Consider the following 22,779-nt stretch of genomic DNA (forward strand, 5'->3'; position numbering starts at 1 on the left):
AATTATCTTCCTAATAAAAAAGTAAGACCACATCACTCCCCTGTTTAAAACTCTTCAGTGGTTCCCTATTGCCTCTAGAATAAAACAGTAATTCCTGTGTTGGGCATTTCAGACCCTCAGTCTGGCTCTGTCTCACCTTTCTAGCTTTATTTCTTATTACTACGTTCTAGTCAGAGTGGGCTGTTAGCTTTTCCTTAACCTTCATGTGTCCTGCTCAGCCTCTATCCTTTTCCAAGCTGCCTTCATCTTTCCAGTGAACTAATTCTTCATTCTTACCTCTCAAAATTGATCTCCTTCAAGGAAGCATCCATAAAACCTTATTTGATTCCCTGTAGTTAGTGTTCCTTTCCTCTTGAAATTACCTCTATTTATCTTTGTATGTTAGCTTCTCTCAGTACAGTGTGTTTATTCAGGGCAGCCCAACTCAGTACCTTGCCTATAATAGACAATAATTAGTTTAGAGAGGCAAGCAAAGTAGTAGACTGAAAGCTGGATTCAGACCCAGTAAGACCTGAGTTCAAACTGTGACTGTCTTAATCTCTAAGTTGCATTTCTAGGCCACATTTGTAGAGGCAGTTTCCACACTGGGAACTCCATATACAAATGAAAACACAGGCAAAATCCAAATCTAACTAAATATTTGGTTTTTTGTTTTGTTTTGTTTTTTGCAGGGCAATGAGGGTTAAGTGACTTGCCCAGGGTCATGCAGCTAGTAAGTGTCAAGTATCTGAGACTGGGTTTGAACTCAGATCCTCCTGAATCCAAAGCCAGTGCTTTATCTACTGTGCCACCTAGCTGCCCCTAAATATTTGTTCAATGTAAAATTTTTTGCATATTTTTTCTTTTTTCTTTAATTATAAAAGTATTTTATTATTTTCCAGTTACATGTAGAGATAGTTTTCAACATTTGTTTTTATAAGATTTCTAATTTCAAATTTTTCTCCCTCCTTCCCCTCCCCAAGACAGCAGGTAATCTGATATAGGTTATATATGTACAATAACATATTTCTGCATTAGTCATGTTATAAGAGAAGAATCAGAGCAAAAAGGAAAAAACCTCAAAAAAGAAAAACAACAGCACCAAAAACAAAAGAAATAGTATGGCTCAATCCACATCCATATTCCACAATTCTTTTTTTTTTCTGGATTTGGAGAGCCGTTTCCATCATGAGTCCTTTAAATTTTTTTAATATTATAATATGTATCGTATATTAATATTAATATGATAGAATACTCCTGCTGAATCACTGCCTTGTTGTGATGGAAGGATTTGTGTCACTTGATAAAACTATGTGCTATGCTATGCAGGGTTACTGAAGACAGATGGGTCATAGTAGAAAATTCTTAATAACTAGAGAAGGAAATGGCAAACCACTCCAGTGTTTTTGCCAAGAAAACTCCATGGAGAATATGAAAATGATAATAGATATTGCATCGGAAGAAGAGCCCCTCAATTCAGAAGGTGTCTCACACGTTACTGGAGACAACTACAAATAGTTCCAGAAAGAATGAAGTGGCAGGTCAAAGCCAAAAGGAAACTCAACTGTGGATGTGCTGGTGACAAAAGGAAAGTCCAGTGCTGTAAAAACCAATATTGCATAGGAACCTGGAATGTAAGATCTTTAAACCAATTTGAGCTGGATGTGGTCAAACAAGAGACGGAAAGTTTGAACATCAAGATCATCTTGGGTGTCAGTGAATTTAAATGAATGAGAATGGAAGGACAAATGCTTCAGTACTTTGGCCGTATAATGGGAAGACTGGACTCATTGGAAGAGACTTTGAAGGATTGATGTAAAAGTCGAAGAGGATGGCAGAAGATAAGATGGATAGTGTCATGGAAACAATGAGCATGAGCTTGGACAGACTTTAGGAGATAGTAGAAGATGAAAGGGCCTGGTCACTGGGTCGTGAAAAGATGAGCACAACGAAATAATAACAAAAATGACAAAATAATAAGTTATTAAGCTATAAAATAAGGTAGATGCGTAGGAATTAGAAGACCTGTACTTCCTAGCAAATTAACTTTTATTCAAAGTCACAAAGCCTGAGTGTCTTGATTTTCTTCTCTGTAAAATAGAATATTTCTATCTCCCCTTACCAACAGAAATGTTTTAAGGATAAAAAGCCATATGTAGGAAAGAACTGGTAGTATTTTTTTCTTGAATTAGAAAGTAATATATCGAATGGGACTATCATGTGTATTGATAGATTTCTTTGAAATCTTAACTGTGAACATAGTTTTACTAATAACATTTTAAAAACATTTGAAAGGGAAATGTTCAAAAATATTTCAATTTATTTGCAATACAGTTTCATTTCTCACTGGTTTCTTTGGTTTGCAGGAGCCTCATAGCGAGGATGAGACAAAGCAAAGTAAGGCATCTAGTCCAGCTCCAACTGACTTAGAGACTCGAAGTCCTTCCCCCGTCTCCATTTCTAGCAGTGAGACTAGCAGCATCATGCAGAAACTCAAGAAAATGCGCAGCCGAATGGATGAAAAGTAATTTGTTTTTGTAATTATAATCTTTAATGTAAATAGTTTAAGTAGAGGAGGTTATCTTATATTCATTAATACTACTTGAAATTGTTGGGATATCTTTTTGTTAGAGCCAGTAGCATTTTAGCAGAATTATTACTTCAAGCTACAAGTCAATCTGCATATACAAGTGTCTTAATATCTAATGTCAACTGACTTTTTTTTTTTAGTACAATTCTAACATCACTTGGTGCTCACCTATTTATACTTTTTTTCCTGTGAAACTAATTCATTCACTACATCCCCCAGATCTTGTTTTGGTACAACTAATTGATGATGGCAGATAAGATATTATTAGTGTTATTGTTCTTACAGATACACTTCTGCAAATCTTAATATTTTTACATTTGGTCATGGCAGCGTCTCTTGGCTTCTTCCATTTAAAATTTTAAAAAAGAAAAAATGTCTTTGTTATTGTGAAACCTGAGTACCCTTGTGCAGGGCATGAGCTATTTGGAAATAAAACTACTGATAGGGAGAACAGGACCATGCTTGAGGTCCTAGTCTAGATTATTTACTGATTCTAAACTAATTGAAACAGAATGCTTAAATTTAAACTGTGTAAGTAGATTTAGAGGGTTTTTTCCTCATTAGGAGGAAAGCTGAATTTTTTCCTGCAATATTGAATGAATTTGCTATCTTTGTTTATCGGACCCTCTTTTCAAAGCCTATTTTAATCAAAGGGAATTTCACACTTCAGTATGGCTAGAGCTTTGACCATATAAAATGATGTTTAAATGGAAAATTAGCCCTTCAAGTTTTCATTCGATGTATTGCCATTATAAACTGTCAGCAAAGGGCAACATGGCATAGTAGGTAAAGAGCTTGGAGTTAGGAAGACCTGGGTTCAAGTCCCACCTCTGACACCTTGTTGGCTATGTGACTCTGGGCAAATCACTTCAACTCTCAGTCTTCCCCATGAAACTTTCCAAGACCAAGTTGCATAGCAAGTGCTAGTTTGCATTGGTAAAGGAAATTTCCTCACTGAGCATTCCTTATACTATTAAGATCTAAAATCTAGTCTATAAAATAAGTTAGTAGTTCCATAGCCCTTTTTTCAGGCTAATCACTTAATGCTGTATGTAGCCTTTAACCTGTACAGCAAATTTCTTCGAAGATATTATAGAAGATATTTTTTAACCACCCCTTTGAGATGAGACATTACCACTTCACATGTATCTATTATTTGTGTACCAATTTTCATTAAAGAAGTAAGTTTTGTAAGTTATCATGGAACACATACACAAGTTATCTTTACATTACGTTTTGTGGAGAAGCTATATATCATGAGTAAAATGAAGCATAGGAAAGGGAGTTCTCTCTGTGGTGGACTTCCATTATTACAAGGTATCATTAAAAAGTAGACATTATATTATGGTCATCTTAAAAACTTAGTTTGTTGGGGTTTTTTCCTTAAATTTTATCACTAGACCTATAAAAACACTTAGGTTCCTGGGAATGTTAAATTTGGTTTTGGAAACATTTCTCCCTTGTACAATGGGAAGAATAAATTATATAGGTAAAATTAATCCATTTATCTTTCCTAATTAATGTACCAAGGCAGCATGGATAAATTTCCTAGCATCATTTTAAATATTCATATTCACCTTCTTTGATTAAGTTAGAAGATACTGACAAAGAGTAAAGAATGGACAGATTTGAGTTATCTTTTCTACCATTTGGTAAAAAGCAAAATACTAATCACTTCCTGAGTAATCAAGAGTTGACTATACATGTTTACTGGTATGGCTACCATACATCACTTTGCAGGAAAATACCATAGGTGAGTCTGTTGTCTTTAAGAGAGCTTAGATTAAGGCTTTTGCTCTTAACTCAGAGTTGTATTCATACTTAATTCATACTAAAGTTCCTTTAAAACCTGTAATGTATATTATTGCCTTAATTCAGGAGCACAAAGGGGACCTTACCACCTTTTATTTTACTACAGTGGCTATATCCCTTATAGTTGAATAGCCCTGACTGAGACAGAAACCTTGTAATTTTGTGCTGTACTGATAGAGATAAGGAAACAAAATGAGAAATTTTGTTTACTTGTTCTAATAGAAAAATCATTCACTTTACCTCTTCTAACAAAATTAAGTCTGATTAAAAACATGAAAAAATTCAATTTATAATTAAAAGCAGTCTGGTCCTTTTTTGTTGTTGGAATTTTGGAAATAGAGTGAACCTTAAAGTTCATTTAAGTCTAACTCCCATATTTTATATGAGGAATAAACAAGTCTTTGATTTTTAGTCCATTGTTATTTTCTCCATATAACATAGTTTTCATTTTTCAAGCCATTGAATTACCCATAGTGCCACACCATGATGTGATCTTGTAGGTGATCATCACTAAGTTTGATATTCTAAAGAGGTTAATTGTCGTGTTCTTATACTATTATAAAATTCAAAGTGTTTTTTAGGGGGAAAAATTGCCTACTAGAAATAAGTCAAATAATAGTTACATACAATGGATCTTTTAAAAAACCACAAGTTAGGGCAGCTAGATGGCGCAGTGGTTAAAGCGCTGGCCTTGGATTCAGGAGGACCTGAGTTCAAATCCAGCCTCAGACACTTGACACTTACTAACTGTGTGACCTTGGGCAAGTCACTTAACCCTCATTGCCCCAGAAAAAGTTAAAAACAAACAAACAAAAAAACCCACAAGTTAAAAGAGAAATTGTATATGAACAGTGTTATTATGTTAAACTCACCAAGTCCCAGTAAAAAAAAGCAAAAAGAAAAAACCCAATAAAAAATTCTAATAGCATGAATATTTGTTTCATCCTCTCTCCAATATTGTTCTCATTATAGAGGTAGAAGTTTAAGTAACGTTTTTATAAACTTTAAACTGTGTTAATAATTTTGTCTTAATATCCATCCTTTTTGGTGTACTTTCTCTTTTCTTAAAACTATGTAGTGATAGTGATGTAGTATAGTACAGATGGTCTCCCATTTTCTTTGCTATTTATTGTATTCCAAGTATTGTTTCCTTTACTGCCTCATTTGGTGTAGTCTCAGTTGCTGTTATCTAGAAAATGACAGGAAAGAAGCCTTACCAATTGGTGCTTAAAAGAAGTTTTGAGGCTCTTATCCATGCCATGAGAATAGGTCAGTGGAATGATTTTTAATCCCTATAGTACAGGAAAATTTATGAGGAAAAGGTATCAGCTTAGGCTTCTTCATGTAAATGTTTTGAAAGGACCAGGGTCATCCAAAGTCCTTCTAAATTCTAAGAAGGTATGAAAATACTTGAATAAAATGTTGGTTATTATTATTCATTCTAACTAATAATTGTAGTAGCAGCTTACGTTGATATACCAAATGGATGACTATTGCACTTTATAGTTGCAAAGCACTCATCCATTATCTCATTTGATCTTTTATAAGATCCTTATGACCTAGGTCATGTTAAGTATCATAATTCCTCTTTTACTCAGTGAGGGACCCAGTAAGGTTCTTTGACTTTCTTAGGGCCACATGGCTAATAAATAGCAGAACCAGGACTTGAACCAACTTATTTTGACACCAAATCCAAGTTTTTTAGAATCAACTCTACCATGCTATTTATTATAACTGGTCTGTTTTAGGTAAGTCAGATGTGTTTTATATTAGATTTGATGTTGTATATGCTAATTGTATATTATGTAGGCACCTCCAATGTGACGGTGCTTTATGTAGTTTATGGTACATTTTTGCTCAATTTTATGGACAAACATAATTTTTCTATTATTAAATTATAGTGGTTTATAGGTAGTTTGCTTTTATGTCATTTTGTTAGATCCATGTTTTATCTTGGTTCTAGTACTTCAGTACTTATTTCTTGAATTACAAAATTGTTCTTTTGAAAAATCACAAAATCTTAAGAGTTGTAAGCTTAGAGTTTGCCTACAACAGCTACCACTTGAAACCCTCAACACATTGTCATCTAGCCTCAAAAGGGTGGCAACTGCAAAATGGTCAGTAACATCTTTAGACAGCTCTAATAAAAGAGTTGTTCCTTAAGTTGTGTTAAAGTTTGCATTCTTGTAACTTAAACCATTTGTACTTCTGCTCACTTTCTGAAGTTAATTTATAATGCACTTTCTAGGAGCACATTGCAGAAGCTGCTATTTATGCCCTTATGTAAAAGGTGAAAGCAATCTGGGCATAAGGATTAGCTACCTGAACAGACAGACAGACAGCTTGTAAATAATAGGACAGAGTTGAAATCCCAGCTTCTCTGACTCTGGGGCTTATGCTCCTTCTACTATACTGTTAAGTACATAGTAAAGTCCTTTTTGAGGCAGAGAGATTGGCTCCAATGTCAAGTAAGATACACAGTTGTCTTGTTTAATGTGCAATACTAAGCACATTAGCAGATGTGTTTAGGACAGGGCTCAAAGAGTAAAGATGCAGGATTCACACCCAGGCTCTACTATTCACTAGTACCATGAATGTAGGCTGGTCACTTCAGCTATCAGGGTACTGAACAGGCCATAGTTCTGTAAAGGTCTTTAACCATATGATAACTTGGCCTATATATCTTCTTCATTAGGGATAGCTAGTCCATCAAAATAGTATGTGTTTAAAAAAAAAACAAAAACCAGTTTGTGTTGATCTAGAAGAGTACCAGACATGATCAGACAGCTGAGTACCAAAATTGTAATAGCAATGCAAGTCAAACTGGGGTTTTACTTAGAAAAATATGTGACACATGGCTATGATTTCTGTGTTCATAGAAAAATAGAAATTGCCAAACTGGAGAATAGCAGTGGTCCATCTCGTCTAATATTCTGTTGCAAAAAGAGGCCCTACTAGAGGGCATGGTTATTCTCCCTAAAGCTAGTTATAGTCCAGCTTTTATTAGGAGTAAGCATTCAAAACTATTATTCACAAATTTGTCCAATCCCTTTTTGTATTTCTCTTGCTTATATCATCTCTTGGAATAATAAATTCCCTACTTTATTATATTTGTCCTAAGCTTACCTTGCTCAAATTACAAAAGGGTACCTTTAATTCTATTTAGCAAATTTCTGTTAGACAAGGTATACCTGTGTTTTTCTGTGCAAAGGAATTTCATCTTTAACCCAACTCCAGTACTCATTTTATGGATGTTTTATTACACTGTATTTTATTTTAAATTCATATATTAAACATTTTCTTTTGCTCTTTATTTCCAGAAAGTTAGATCTGATGAGACTATCTAATCTTTAAAGAAAGGGAAATTAGGTACCACCACCTATACTAACAGGAAGAAATCACTGCCCTTTGTTATGGAGATAGATTAAAAGAAATGTAAATTGCACCTTTATAGTTTTGTTATACATGTTCCAATGTTTTGTTACTTTTTTGTACTAGGTCTTGCATGCATTTAGCAGTTGTGCATTTAAGAGGGTGGGTGATATTTAAGTTATAAATAGATCTTTGGAACCTTTTGCCAAGTACAATAATATTTGAATAATTTGGCACAAAAAGAAACTTACTGTATATTGACAAAGTATGTCAAGGAAGACACACTGTTTTTTAAATGGAACTTGGCAAGAATGTTTTCCCTTAAATCCCTTAATGCAGAAAATCGAAGCAATCCAGCAAAATAATATTCCCCAAGATGTTTTATGGTCATGGAGGGGTAAGGAATATACTTGAAAGTGATACTTGAAATTGTCTCTTGCATCCCTTTGTAGACCAGATGATAAATATTAAAGTACTCTGTGCTCTCTAAAGAGAATAAAGAAAGATAAATTAGAAAAATCCTTTACTTCAAAATCAAAGGGAGAATGCTGGATTTATACTTAGATTTTCTCACTTTTCTGGCAGTGTGTTACTTTTTCTTGCCTCTCCAAGGCAGTAAAAGTTGTCTTAACATGCAAGTTGTTGTTGTTGTTGTTTTGTTGTTGTTGTGTGTGTGTGAACAGGAGCGTGCTCTGTCAAAGAGAATTAACAAACTCTTGCCATAGAATCCAAACCTTTGCACATAGAATGTTAAGATCAATGTGCTATAAAAAAAGAGAAAACTAATGCGTTGGGCTTGTTCTTTCTTTTGAGATTTTAACATGCTGAGTTTTCTTCCTTACTTTAAAGTAACATTGCCTATTAAGCATAATCTATAGAAACAATTTATACAATTTATTTTTAACTGTAGCTCCAAACATTTTGCTTTGTCACATTTTTAACACTGTTCTTGAATTTTAAATAGGCCCATATCAAGTATAAATAAAGGTAGATACCTTAGGCTAAATCCTAACAGAAAATAAAAAATAATAAGCATCATATCATAATATTTCTAAAAGATTTTTTCCAGTAAAGGATAATTTTTCTTACTCATTTCATTACTTTATAGTAGTATGGTCAAGTTAACATAGTTGCAGTCTGTTACCTTAGTCAAGTGTAGAATGTATGATTGGGTATTGTAGAGTAATTTTGGTCATATGTTGGGTCCAGAGTAATAATAGTTATGTTTAATGTTCATTAAGATAAGTAGGATGACAAAGTTCTACCAGATCATTCACTTAACACACCCAACCAGGTTCTCATTTTCTCATACATGGATAGATAAGTTTACTAAACAATAGTAATAACAAAAGGGAAAATGACTGTAGTGTTCAGGATTCTCTCAGTGTGAAAAAAAATTAGGTAACTAAGCAACCTAAGAATTAGTGCATATTTAGAATTCATTTTATTACATATCTTTGTAGGGTTTTTTTTCATAGAATCTAGCAAGGTTTAACTAGATAGTCTTTGTTATCTAAGAGCATATTAAAAGTTCTTCAATCAGATCTTTTGCTTTCCCTTTCTCGTTCTTTCTGCCTCTTTGTTCCCTTGGTTTTAAACTCTTCCTCCTTATTTTGTAGACACTGCTCTCCTGTTCACTACTTCTTCTCTGTCTTTACGTCTCATCACTGGGCCTCTCTCAGTGTCTGTTTTCCCAACCTCCATCCCAAATTCCAGCTGTATATCTACAACCAGTTGGTCAGGTAACTTTGCACCTTTCTCAGTGCACTCTTTGATAGAGCATGCTCTGTTCAGTTTTTTAACATCCTGGAGACTTGTAGGTTTCCCATAGATTTTACTCTAACCATTACCATATTACTCTGATATGCTGATTACTCTAAAGAGGTGGTGTGACAATTACAATTGTTCTTGTGCTTTTAAATTACCTTATAACCACTATAAAGCTGTGATCAGAAATCTGAACATCTTTTTTAGATGGTTGTGGCATCTACATGTGATGAGAATATTATTACACTTTTTTAAACTATTCAATTTTATTAACTTTTCTTAACCTTTTGGAGTTCAGGGTAAAGTGATGTACCATTTGAGTTTACAAATTTGGGCTAGCTTCAGAAATTTAAGGTATTTGGTACATCCCTTTGCAATTGTAAACAAAGAAACAAACAAAAACCCATGTCTGACTTAACTAGAGGACAAATGACCAAAGGACAGGTAATTGTAATACTGAGGATTCTCCCAGTGTGGAAAAACAGATAGATCATCTGACATTACATCTCAAAAGGTTAAAAGAACAAAACTCAGTCAATCTGAAGCAAAGCTAAACTGAGTTTTCTAGCATGGACAAAAAAGCATGTTTGATTTCTTGTGGGGGAGGTGGGATTGTTTTGTTTTGGTTTGTTTTTTTCTGAGCAGCCATGCACACATTTTACTTGAAAGTAAAAATGTATATAAGTATGTTAAATTCTACAGATAAAGTATTTGAGATGCAGAATCTTAGAGACATCAAACTGGGTAAATCATTCTCTGTTATAAACACATTCCCAGGTAATTTAATTGAGCACTAAGTCACAGATAAGCACATTTTGTTTTTGTTTTTTAAGTTAGAGACTTAAGAATATAATTTTTTTAATGGGAAAGAAGCACATATGAAAGATGACTGTAACACTAAAGTGCTAGCATTAACAGGCATGGCTACCCAGGTATTATAATTTTTTTGTCTTGTGATATACCTATTTCATTTGCCTTTGCATATTGGTTTTATAAATTTCTGAGTAAAATTTCTTATTTTCTGAATATTTAACCTCTGGAAGCTATTACTTCAAAACAACTTTTGAGAAGAATTTTTTTAATGTTCTGTCTTGCACAGCTTTATGATAAGATAGAATATTCACAGGACTTCTGGCTATAGATGTCTCTTGTCTTGTTTTCTCATTGTTCAAAATGTGACCATAGGTTTCTTACTAAACGAGAGCAGAAATTGATGCAGAGGCGACAACATGCAGAGGAGCTACTGGAGTGGAAACGACGTTTAGATGCAGAAGAAGCAGAGATTCGTCGAATGGAAAAACAGGCTTTGGCAGCATGGGATAAAGAGCTTATGAAATCTAAAACACCCAAGAAAGACCTTGGAGATGAGAGAAGAGAGCAAAAAGGTAATTCTAACATTATTCTTAGATTTGGAAATTTTAAAAAATTGAATGCTAGGATATAAGATTATTAGCAGATGATTAATATGATTATACACAGTCCTGTTAAGAGTGAACTTTTAAAACTTTTATTTTAATTTAATAAGCATTTAGTTTCTCACCTTTCCCTTCCTGGTTGAAAGAATGGAAAAACCAAACTCTTCTAACAAAAATGCAGTGTCAGGCAGAATAGATTTCCACATGGACCATGTCCAAAAATTTACTAGCCCTTTATTAGAAAATAGGTAGTAGTGTGCTTCCTCATTAGTCTTCTGATATTGTGGTGGGTCATCCCATTGATTAGAGTTCTTAAATTTTTCTGTTAGGGGGCAGCTAGGTGGCGCAGTGGATAGAGCACCGGCCCTGGATTCAGGAGGACCTGAGTTCAAATTCGGCCTCAGACACTTGACACTCACTAGCTGTGTGACCCTGGGCAAGTCACTTAACCCTCATTGCCCCACAAAAAAAAAAAAACCACTTAGCAAATATATCGATCCTTATTCTTCAGAAAAAGAAGCCTAACAAATTCTTGTTGACTACTAATAACTAAGTATGTCTTTGTTATAGTTATCATACCCTTAAATCTGTTGACACTGACATAATTTGTTTATGTTTAAGTAATTCACTTAACCATTAAGTATTTGAAAGGGGGTAGGGTGGACTAAATATGACTACCCATATCTGAAATTCTATGATGGTATCATCCATCAGTCTAAACAAAACCTCATGGTGTCTTCTTTAAAATGTAATCCTTTTAAAGGTCATAAGATCATAGCTCTAGAACTGAAAGGGACATTAGAAGCCATCTAACCATCCAATCTAGTCCCCTCCACTTTTTTTTTTTTAAGGATGAGTAACCTGCAGCCCAGAAAGTTTAAGTGACTCTCTTAAGCTCACACAAACATTAATTGGCAGGATCCAAACCCAGATCTTATTATTCCATGCTCAGTCCTCTTTTTACTGTACTTTGCAGCTGCTTCCAAAGAGTTGAGATAATGGTTAGTATTTATAGAGTGATTGTGAGATTTGCAAAGTAAAAATTTATATAGTACTTTAAATTTAAGTCTTTAAATATTCGTTAGATAGAATTTGTTCTGTGGCATGAATTGTGGAACGTGGAAAAGAAAGAGCATTCATAAGCCTATTTTCAGAAGTCAAGCGCAAGTATATAAAATTCCATTCCTTCCTCCCTTACTAAAATAAGGCACAGGCCTTAGTGTATACCCTTGGTATTAGGTAATTGATAAAGCAGGGCATTCATACATACATACATGCATATATACATACACACACATTAAAATCTGAAAACTTATTTGATTTTTAAATGGATTACATCAACAGCAGATTATAAAAACTTTGACATTTAATCTATTCAGGTATTAAAAATGTCTGGATAAGAAGCAGTAGGGTTCTAAGTTCTTAGTGTTCTCTTCCTCCTCTAGTTACTTTGTATTTGTGTGTGTGTGTGTGTACATACATACATACATACATACATAGTGTGTATATATAGTGTGTGCATACATATACATACATGTACATATACACACATGTCTCAGAATAGACTGAAAACTTTCAAAGGCAGATATAATCTCCTTTTTAGTGTTGTATTCCCTGTTCTTTGCAAAATGCTTTGTACAGAATAGGTATTTAATAAATGTTTGAATTGAGTTTGGGTAGTTGTCAAGTCTGTGTGCAAGAAAGGCCTATAGGTTGGAGCCCAAGCAGCACAAAGAACAGGGGTTCAGAATTTAGAACATGTCATATTTTAATTTCTAGTACTATTACACACAATATCTGTTTAGTAAGTGAGTGCCTGTAACATTCAAAAATAAATGTGTTAATGTATCCAGAAATGTCTTTCTCTATATACTCTTCATCTGACATTCTTCTTAAGCTAATAAATCTTCATTTCAACTTCTCTGCATTATGCTTTTATTCAATCAAATATAAATGCTAAGAAGAAAGTTAAGGGTTAGACTTGTATTTTTCTCTTATACTCTTCTTCCCCTTTTCAGAAACAGCCAGTGAAGAGGAATCTCCAGCACCTTCTTGCTCTAATCTAAACAGTGAAAGTTCTATCCCAGAAGAATTAGGCAGCCCACCTGCTGAACCTGTAGCATCTGAAACTATAGCTCAGGAGCAGCCTGGGAGCCTAAATCATAGCATCCTGACTGAAGAGATGGTTTATTCCCAGGACCTAGATTTGTCTACTGCCTCAACTACCAAACATGTAAGTAAAAGTATAGTTATCCTTTATAGCGTCTGTAGTGTTCTAAGAACCCTTATAAAGGATAGTATTGTTATTAAGCAGTCTATCAGAATGCATATATTTAGCACCTACTATGTGCCAGGAAAAGTCTCTCCCTTTATAGAACTTACTCTCTTGGAAGGGGAGGTTGAGAGGGACTCTGGTTGGCTCTTAGGCTCTGCTAGTAAGCAATGGCAGCAGGCTGGCATTTGAACACAAGGGCACAAGCAAACAAGAAAAAACAAGCATGACAACAGATCCATTGCAAGAATTTGCCTCATCTAGATCACCAATGTCTAGCACTGTTTTTATGTTCAGTCAGAGACTGGTGGAAGGATCTTACCAGATTAAATCTCCAAGAGTGACTGAGGATTTGGGGAAACTAAGCCTTATGACATTCTTGCGGTTCCCTTTATAAAAGACAATGACTAGTAATGATGCCACCAAGAACGATGGAGAGAATCCAGTAGCTGTTCTTGCTGAACAAGGAAAGAACATTACTCCCCCCACCAAAAATACCAAAGTGCCCATAGAGTGTGGAATAATGAGGAAACACCAAAGATTAGAGACAAGATCAATTACAAAAGAAAATTGTCCAGTGGAAAAGTTTGATTCCAGTCATGATAGAAATGAACTATGTCTTCAGTCTTGTCAAAGGTCAGATTAACAAGGGACAAAACATTGACGTTACCACCAGGAAGAAAGGAGACACCTGCCACTTACTGTGTAACTGTGCATATAGTTCTGCTGGTAGTGTCCCCCAAGTTTCCTCGAATGGAACCCTCTTTTTCGAGACTGAACTACTTGACCTCAAAGGAGAAGATTTATTTCAAGATGGAGGCATTATCCCCAAAATTAAGCAGAAAAAGGAAGGTTTATTTAATCATCGAAGGAAATTCTAGATTTCAGTTGGAGGTTAGTGAAATAAATAAATAAATTCACAGGCATGCACAAAATTCATTTACTTAGATTTAAAATTTTTATTTATTAAGTGTTATTGAGACTTTAGGGTTTTTTTTGTTGGTTTTTTTTTTTGGTGAGGCAATTGGGGTTAAGTGACTTGCCCAGGGTCACACAGCTAGTAAGTGTTAAGTGTCTGAGGCCAGATTTGAACTCAGGTACTCCTGACTCCAGGGACGTGCTCTATCCACTGCGCCACCTAGCCGCCCCGAGACTTTAGTTTTTATATCACATTTTCCAATATGCTTCTTTCCCCGACTCCTCTCCCAAATCCCTCTACCTCATGAATCTTCCCTTATAACCAGGAAAAAATATGTAAGAAATACCCACTGACAAATTATCTATAGCTAACAGTACGTAGAACATTTAACATCCATAGTCCTACACCTCTCATCTCTTCGCTGGGACCAAAATTGGTCATTATAATAATACAGCATTTAGTTTTGCTTTATTATTCTTTCCATTTAGATTTCTATTTTTAAAACCATATAGAAAATGGGAACAAAGTAAGGTGATAGAAGTTGAATACAGAAGTAGAGTAGTCAGTCCTATCAAAATGGTGTCAGAAACATGGAAAAATTAACACAAACTCATGCAAAATGAAATAGGTGGATCCAAGAAAATAGTATACTTGAGGAGTAAGGTAAGTGGAAAGAAAAACTGCAAAACAATTGAAAATTAACGTTTTACAATTACTTAAAACAACCTTGGCCCCAGTGAAGAGATATGAGGAAACACCCCCCCCCCCCGCCCCATTCCTTTGTAGAGGTTGGTGGTCCACAGATGTGGAACACTGCATATATTGTTGGGTGAGAGGTGGGCCTTTTTCTTTAAAAAAGAAAAACGGGCAGTTAGATGGAGCACTGGCCCTGGAGTCAGGAGTACCTGAGTTCAAATCCGGCCTCAGACACTTAACACTTACTAGCTGTGTGACCCTGGGCAAGTCACTTAACCCCAATTGCCTCACTAAAAAAAAAAAACCAAAAACCCAATTCTTTGTTAGGAAAAGTTCTCTGAGAGGGATATAAAGGGGAAATTTAGATGATGTAAAACAAAAGCTGTAAATTTTAAAACAAGTTTTAAACATAGTGTCAGCCATGCTAATGGTCAACGTGAGTTGAGCCTGGTAGGGAAAACCAAGAACAACAAAAATGATTTTTTTAAAAAAACGACATTGGGGGAATTGTGGGAAGGTGGTGGCATACTAGAACTTTAGAGGAGCCCAGATACTCTGTAAGCACAATAAAACCTTAAACTGTACCATTAACTGCTAAAACAAAGAAAATCAACCTGCAGATTCCTCTACTTAACTCAGAGGTACACAGAGGTACCACCAGAATACTCTAGGAATGGTGAAGAAGATAAGTTGGGACAGTTCTGAAGCACAGCTGAAGGCTGCCCCTGAGCAACAGGAGAGTTCCTATATATATATATATATATATATATATATAGTCTGGCTCCTAATAAAGGTAGGTATGACCAACCTCGGTGGTAGAAGAGCTCTAGGGAAAACAAAAAACAAAAACAGCTAAGGTAGCCACAAAGCCGCATGGCAAGAGCCCAGTCAGGTAGAGCATAATATACTGGACAGTCCAGATCCATATGGCAAGAGGGAGCAGTACTGGATTCCTTTGAAAGAGGAAGCAGATTTTGCCACCATGCTTAAGACTAGCTACAGTCTGCCTACTCCAATTAGGAGAACAGGAGCAACACCCAATCATGGATTGTCCCATTGTCCCAACTCTGATGCTGCTAAGATAAGCAAGCACACCAAATATTTAGAAGAAATACTTTGCACTGAGCGACTCCCAGTGGGTAAACCTAGAAGAAGAGACCAACCCCACAAGTACAGTTAAAACTTCAGAGAAAAAAAAAATGTTCTGTCCAGAAGGACTATACAATACAAGATACAGAATGGAATAACTAGGAAGGAAAAAAAGGACAAGAAAAATCAACATCTTAGAACAAACAGTGGAAAAACCTCGTGTACAAGCTGAATGCTCTGAAAATTAGAATGAACAAAACAGAAGACTTAATACAAGAAGAAATATTCAAACAAAATTCAGCACAGGGGAGAAAATGTAAGAAATAATAGTATAAAAAACAACTAACCTGGAGAAAAGAGATAATTTAAGAAATATTGTATTATTTGAAAATCATGACCAAATAAAAGCCTACATCTAATTGAAGAGAAATAATTGGACAGGAAATTAGTGGATTTTTTTGATGGTTTGGGGAAAAGACAAAAAGGAAGTGACAAGACAACTATACTGAGGGAGAAAGGAGGAAATGAAGAGGAATCACTCATATAATAATTACATGAAGTAAATATATTTAATTATTGAAGAAGGGTAGGGGAACAGTCATCCCTTGAGCCTAACTTTTCATTTCAACCAGATAAGGAAGATCAAACACATTTTTACACACACATGTACATATTTCAGTATAGAAATACCGTAAACTCAAAAGAGAAACAGGAGGGAACAGGGACAGGGAAAGGGAAGAGTAGGATAGATAAATGAATACTCATAAGCAAAATAAACATGGATGCTGGCAGGAACACGAAGGGGAATCAAAAGCAAATAAAAGAAGAATAAAAACCTGGGATTATGGGTGGGGCAAGGGGGAAGAGAGTGCAAACAATTGATTGTATTTATAGATTACAAGTGTCAGGCAAACTCCCTCTCCTTTATACTTTATTTGTAAAGAGGAGGGTGGGAGTGAAGTTTTAAAAAAATAAAGGAGAGCAGGATGGAGGGAAATACAAAATTAATTGTCATAATTAAGCGTGAATGGGATGAACTCAACCCATAAAAAAAGGAGAGAAGAATGGAATAGAAGATAGAGATATGTTGCTCATAAGAAACACACTTGAAACATAAAAGATTCACATAGGGTTAAAATGAGGGGTTGGACCAAAGTATCTTGTTTCAGCTAACTCAAAAGCAAGAGTAGGGCAGCTAGGTGGAGCAGTGGATAAAGCACTGGCCCTGGATTCAGGAGAACCTGAGTTCAAATCCTACCCCAGACACTTACTAGCTGTGTGACCCTGGGCAAGTCACTTAACCCTCATTGCCCCACAAAAACAAACAAACAAACCAAGAGTAACAACCATGATTTCAGATAAAGATATAGCAAATAGAAACAGAATAAAAAGAAGCTGGGAAATGGTTATGATTAAGGTCATCATAGATAATGAATCAGTAACTTAAAATAGTTAATATTTAAGCACCAAATATCACAGTGTGTAAATACATAAAGATAAATCGATTTTAAGAAATGGATAGTAAAACAATAATACTGGAGGATATCAATAGACCCCTGGACAAAATTAACCAAAAGTTAAACAAGAAAGACATTAAAGACCTGAACAGAGTGTTAGAAAAATTAGAAATGAGACATTTATGATTATTATTGATTAGCAATAAAATGGAATCTATATACCCACAGTTTTAGACGTTACTTCTTAAAAATTAACCATATAGGGGGCAGCTAGGTGGTGCAGTGGATAGAACACCGGCCCTGGAGTCAGGAGTACCTCAGACACTTAACACTTACTGGCTGTGTGACCCTGGGCAAGTCACTTAACCCCAATTGCCTCACTTAAAAAAAAAAAGTTAAAAAAAAAATATTAACCATATATTGGACTTAAAGACCTCATTAAAAACGATGTAGGAAAGCATAAATACTAAACATCAGTTACTAATCATAATGCATTTAAACTGTTAATAAAGACCTGTGAACAAAGAATTTTTAAAAATTGGAAACTAAATAACAGTTTCAAAGAACTGCTAGGTCAAAGAACATATTATAGAAACAGTAGAAAATAACAATACTGAGCTGACTTATCAAAATTATGGAATGCAGATAAAGCAATTCTTAGGGGAACAATTATATTTCTAAACACTTTCATCAATAAAAGAGAAAACAAATCAGTTTTGGGGGCACACAACTAAAAAAAAATTGAACACAAATCTTTCCCCCAAACTAAGCAACAAAATAGTAATTCTAAATATTAAAGAGGAGATTCACAATTTTTTTTTTGGAGGGGGGAGGAATTAACAAAATTAAGAGAGAGAAAAAGCCAATAAACTTAAAGCTGGCTTCTTTTTAGCTGAAAAGCTAGCCTGTGGTTTGTTGTTGTTATTTTTAATGAGTGAAAAACAAAACAAAACAAAAAGCAAATGTCAAAAATGAAAAATAATTTACAAAAATTTAAAAAAGAGATATAATTATTAGAGATATTTTGCCCAATTAAGTGCTAACCAAACTGATCTTTTTTCATATGGCTATTGATAACTTGGACTTGTTTGTCTAAAAACTGCCTGTTCATATCCTTTGATCATTTATCAAATAGAGCAGACAAATACTAACAAAAATATTAAAAATCCATGTTTAGGAAAGAAAAAATTGACTATTTAAATAGCCCAGCATCAGAAAAAGAAATTGAATAAGCCATGACCTCTTCCCTTCAAAAAAAATTTCTTAGAGCAGATAAATTTAGAAATGAATTCTATCATTTTTAAGAATTACTTCCTATGTTATACAAACTGTTTCCAATAATAAGAAACAAGGCACTCCATCTTTCTATGATCCAAATATGATACTGATATCTAAACCAAGGAGAGGCAAAACAGGAAGAAAATTCTAGAACATCCTAAACGAATATTGATGCAAACAAATTTATGTAAAATAATAGCAAAGAGGGTATAACACCATACTAAAAGATTATACTCTGTGACCAAGTTGGGTTGGAAAACTACAAATATAATAAAACATGTTATATAATTTGAAAAACCCCATTACTGTCAGTAGATACTAAAAAGGCTTGTGACAAAACCCAACACATTTTCCTGTCTAAAAAACAACACTAGAAAACAGAGGAATAAAGGACCTTTCTTTAATGCATTAAATAGGGGGCAGCTAGGTGGTGAAGTAGATAAAGCACCGATCCTAGACTCAGAAGAACCTGAGTTCAAACCTGACCTCAGACACTTGACACTTACTAGCTGTGTGACCCTGGGCGAGTCACTTAACCCTCATTGTCCCATCACACACACAAAAAATGCACTAAATAATGTTTCTAAAATAGAAGTAAACATTATAGATATTAGAGAAAAATTAGAAGGCCTTCCCAATATTAAGGGTAAAGAAAGGATGCCCATTATAATCGTTAGTGTTTAACATGTTCCTACAAATGCTAGCTATAGCAATAAGTCAAGAAAAATAAATAGAAGTAATGTAGCATAAATAAAAAGGAAACAGAATTATTTTTTGCAAATGACATACTTTGAAAAGCCTAATACATCCACCAAAAATTAATTCTAAGAATAACTCCATTAATTAAATTGAATTAACATGAATTAATTGAACAGTAAACCACTTTGCACCCAGCAAGAGCAACAAAGAGAAATTCCATTTGAACCTGTATAATCTATACAACATTTGGGAATATAGTTACCAAAATCATCCAAAAACCATATGAATCTAACTATAAAACCCTTTACAGAAATAAAGACAAATGTAAATAGTTTTTTTAGCTTTTAAATTCCATTTTATTTTCAGTTTCAAATACTCGGCCTACCCCCAAACCTTGAGAAAACAAGAAAAAATAAAGCCCTTTACAAGTATGCAGCCATGTAAAACAAATTTTCACATTACTCATGGTGAACTACATCCCCCACCCCCCCAGAAAAAAAAGTAAGATAAAGAAGAAAATATGCTTCAATCTGTACTCTTAATTCATTAGTGTTCTTATCTGGAGGTAGATAGCATGAGTCCAGTGGAACTATGTTTTTGTCCTTGTGTTCAGTCAAAAATTACTAAGTCTTTCACAGTCTTTATGATACTGCTGTTACTGTATAAATTGTTCTGGTTCTGCTCACTTCACTTTGCATCAGTTCATACAAGTCTTCCCAGGTTTTTTTGAAGCTGTCCCCTTCATAGTTTCTTTCAGCACAGTAGTATTCCATCACATTCATTATACCGTAACATATTCAGCCATTATTCCCCAATCAATGGGCATCTTCTCTATTTCTAGTTCTTTGCTGCGAGAAGAAAGAACTTCTATGCATGTTTTTGTATATATGGGTCCTTTTCCTTTTGTTTTTATTTCTTTGGGATATTAGTAGCATTGTTACTGGGTCTAGGGTATGTATATTTTAATTGGTTTTTTTTTTACATACTTCCAAAACCTGTAATTTTTCTAATATTTTCTCTGTATTTCTTACTCAATAAAAAATTGTTTTGACATTTGCAGCTTTGTATTATGATTTGAGATCTCGTGCTGTTAGGCCCACTTCCTTCTAACTCTCTTTCATTGATTCCCCACATATTCTTGACCTTTTGTTCCTCCAGGTGAATTTGGTTAAGATTTTTACTAACTATAAAATAATCCTTTGGTAATTTCATTGCTATGGCACTGAATAAGTAAATTTATTTAGTATTGTGATTTTAATTATATAGACTTGACTTACCCAGGAGCAATTAATATTTCTCTGATTTAGTTCTGTCTTTGAAGAATGTTTTATGATTGTATTCATATACTCCTGTATGTGTTTTGGCAGGTAGACTCTCAAGTATTTTACACTGTATGTAGTTATTTTAAATGTTCTATACTTTATTTATTTATTTATTTTTTGGTGGGGCAGTGGGGGTTAAGTGACTTGCCCAGGGTCACACAGCTAGTGTCAAGTGTCTGAGGTTGGATTTGAACTCAGGTCCTCCGGAATGCAGGGCCAGTGCTTTATCCACTGTGCTACCTCACTGCCCTCTGTATGTAGTTATTTTAAGTGAATATTTTCAACCTCTTTCTGTTAGGTTTTCCTATATTATTACAGAATTGTTGCTGATTAGTGTGCATTTATTTTATATCTTGCAACTTGACTGAAGTTGTTTGTTTTGATTAGTTTTTTTAGTTGAATCTCTATGGTTTTCTTTTTTTTTTTTCTTTTTTTTTTTTTTTTTTTAGGCAATAGGGGTTAAGTGACTTGCCCATGGTCACACAGCTAGTAAGTGTCAAGTGTCTGAGGCCGGATTTGAACTCAGGTACTCCTGAAACCAGGGCCGGTGCTTTAACCACTGCGCCATCTAGCTGCCCCATCTCTATGGTTTTCTAAGTAAATCAGCAGATCATTTGTAAAGATTGATAGTTTTTGTTTTCTCATTGCTGTATTTATTCCTTTCATTTTTTTTCATTGCACTGTCACATTTCTAGTACAAGTTCAATAGAAATGGTTACAGTGGACATACTTGCTTCACAAACCTTGATCTTTTTGGAAATGCTTCTAGCATTTAACTTTTTCTTTAAGAATTTAGATGCTTATAGATAGAGGGCATGAGTGTGAGTTGATTATGTTGGGATGATCTCTCCCATACTCCACCAAAAAAAAAGGAAAGAAATTGTGAGCAAGAGGTATACATTGGGAGAAGGGGAAAGAAGAGGTAGAATGGGAAAATTTTTCTCACATAAAAAAAGTGTGTAAGGGAGAATTTTTATAGTGGAAGGTAAAATGGGCAGGCATTACTTAAATTTCAATCTTGTGGAATGGTTCAAAGAAGGAGAAATGCATATATACACTCAGTTGGGCATAGAAGTATATTTTACCCAGTAGGGAGGGATGGGATAAAAAGGAGAGAAGGATAAACAGAAGAAAATTAGGACAGAGGGAAATACACAGCAGTTCTAACTATGAATGTGACTGGAATGTGCTCATCTGTAAAACAGAAGCAAATAGTAAAATGGATTAGAAACCAGAATACAGCAATATATTTTTAACAAGAGACACACTTGAAACAGAACAATTTACATGGAGTTAAAATAAAGGACTAGAGCAGAATCTGTTATGCTTCAACTGAAGTTGAAAAGGCAGGGGTAGCAGTCGTGATTTCAGAAAAAAGCAAAATCAAAAATAGACCTAATTCAAAGAGACAGGGAAACTGCATTTTGCTAAACGGTACCATAGTCAATGAATTAATATTGAAACATTTTATGGTAAATTTCTCTTATAAAAGTCTTATTTATCAAATATATAGGGAACAGAGTCAAATTTATAAACATTAGGGTCCTTCCCCAATTGATATGGATAGGGAGTTTTCAGAAGAAGAAATCAAAGCTTATCGATAGTCATTTTTTTAAAATTCACTAAATTACTATTGATCAGAGAAATACAAATTAAAATAGCTCAGAGATACCATCTCACAGCTATCAGAAATGACAAATGGTGGAGGGGATGAGGAAAATTCAGTACACCAATAAACTGTTGGTAGAGTTGTGAACTGGTCCAATCATTCTGGGGAACAATTGGAACTATGTCCAATTATAAAACTGCATGCCCTTTGACCCAACCATACCTCTTCTGGATCTGTATCCCAAAGAGATCAAAGAAAGAGGAACTATATATACAAAAGTTTTTATAGCAGCTCTTTTTGTGTTGGCAAAGAATTAGAAATTGAGTGGATGCTGTCAGGGAATGGCTGAAAAAGCTGTGGTATATGATTGTGATAGAGTACTATAGGAAATGACAGGGAGGTAATTTCAGAAAAAAAAACATGGCTAGATTTATATGAACTGACACATGGTAAAGTGAGAAGTATTGGGAAATCATTGTGTATACAAAAACAGCAGTTTTGTA

General features: G+C 34.6%; 1 protein-coding gene and 1 pseudogene across 1 annotated transcript in view; both read left to right on the forward strand.

Annotated features, from left to right (window-relative positions):
* Positions 1-22,779, forward strand: part of CEP350 (centrosomal protein 350) — a 157,570-nt gene that overhangs the window by 110,862 nt on the left and 23,929 nt on the right. The window contains 3 exon segments of the mRNA XM_044001415.1: positions 2,346-2,503; positions 10,706-10,905; positions 12,954-13,168. Coding sequence (XP_043857350.1) covers positions 2,346-2,503; positions 10,706-10,905; positions 12,954-13,168 — 573 coding nt within the window.
* On the forward strand, positions 13,525-14,088 carry LOC122753375 (annotated as a pseudogene).

This window comes from Dromiciops gliroides, chromosome 4 (assembly GCF_019393635.1).
Source record: "Dromiciops gliroides isolate mDroGli1 chromosome 4, mDroGli1.pri, whole genome shotgun sequence".
Classification (NCBI taxonomy): domain Eukaryota; kingdom Metazoa; phylum Chordata; class Mammalia; order Microbiotheria; family Microbiotheriidae; genus Dromiciops; species Dromiciops gliroides.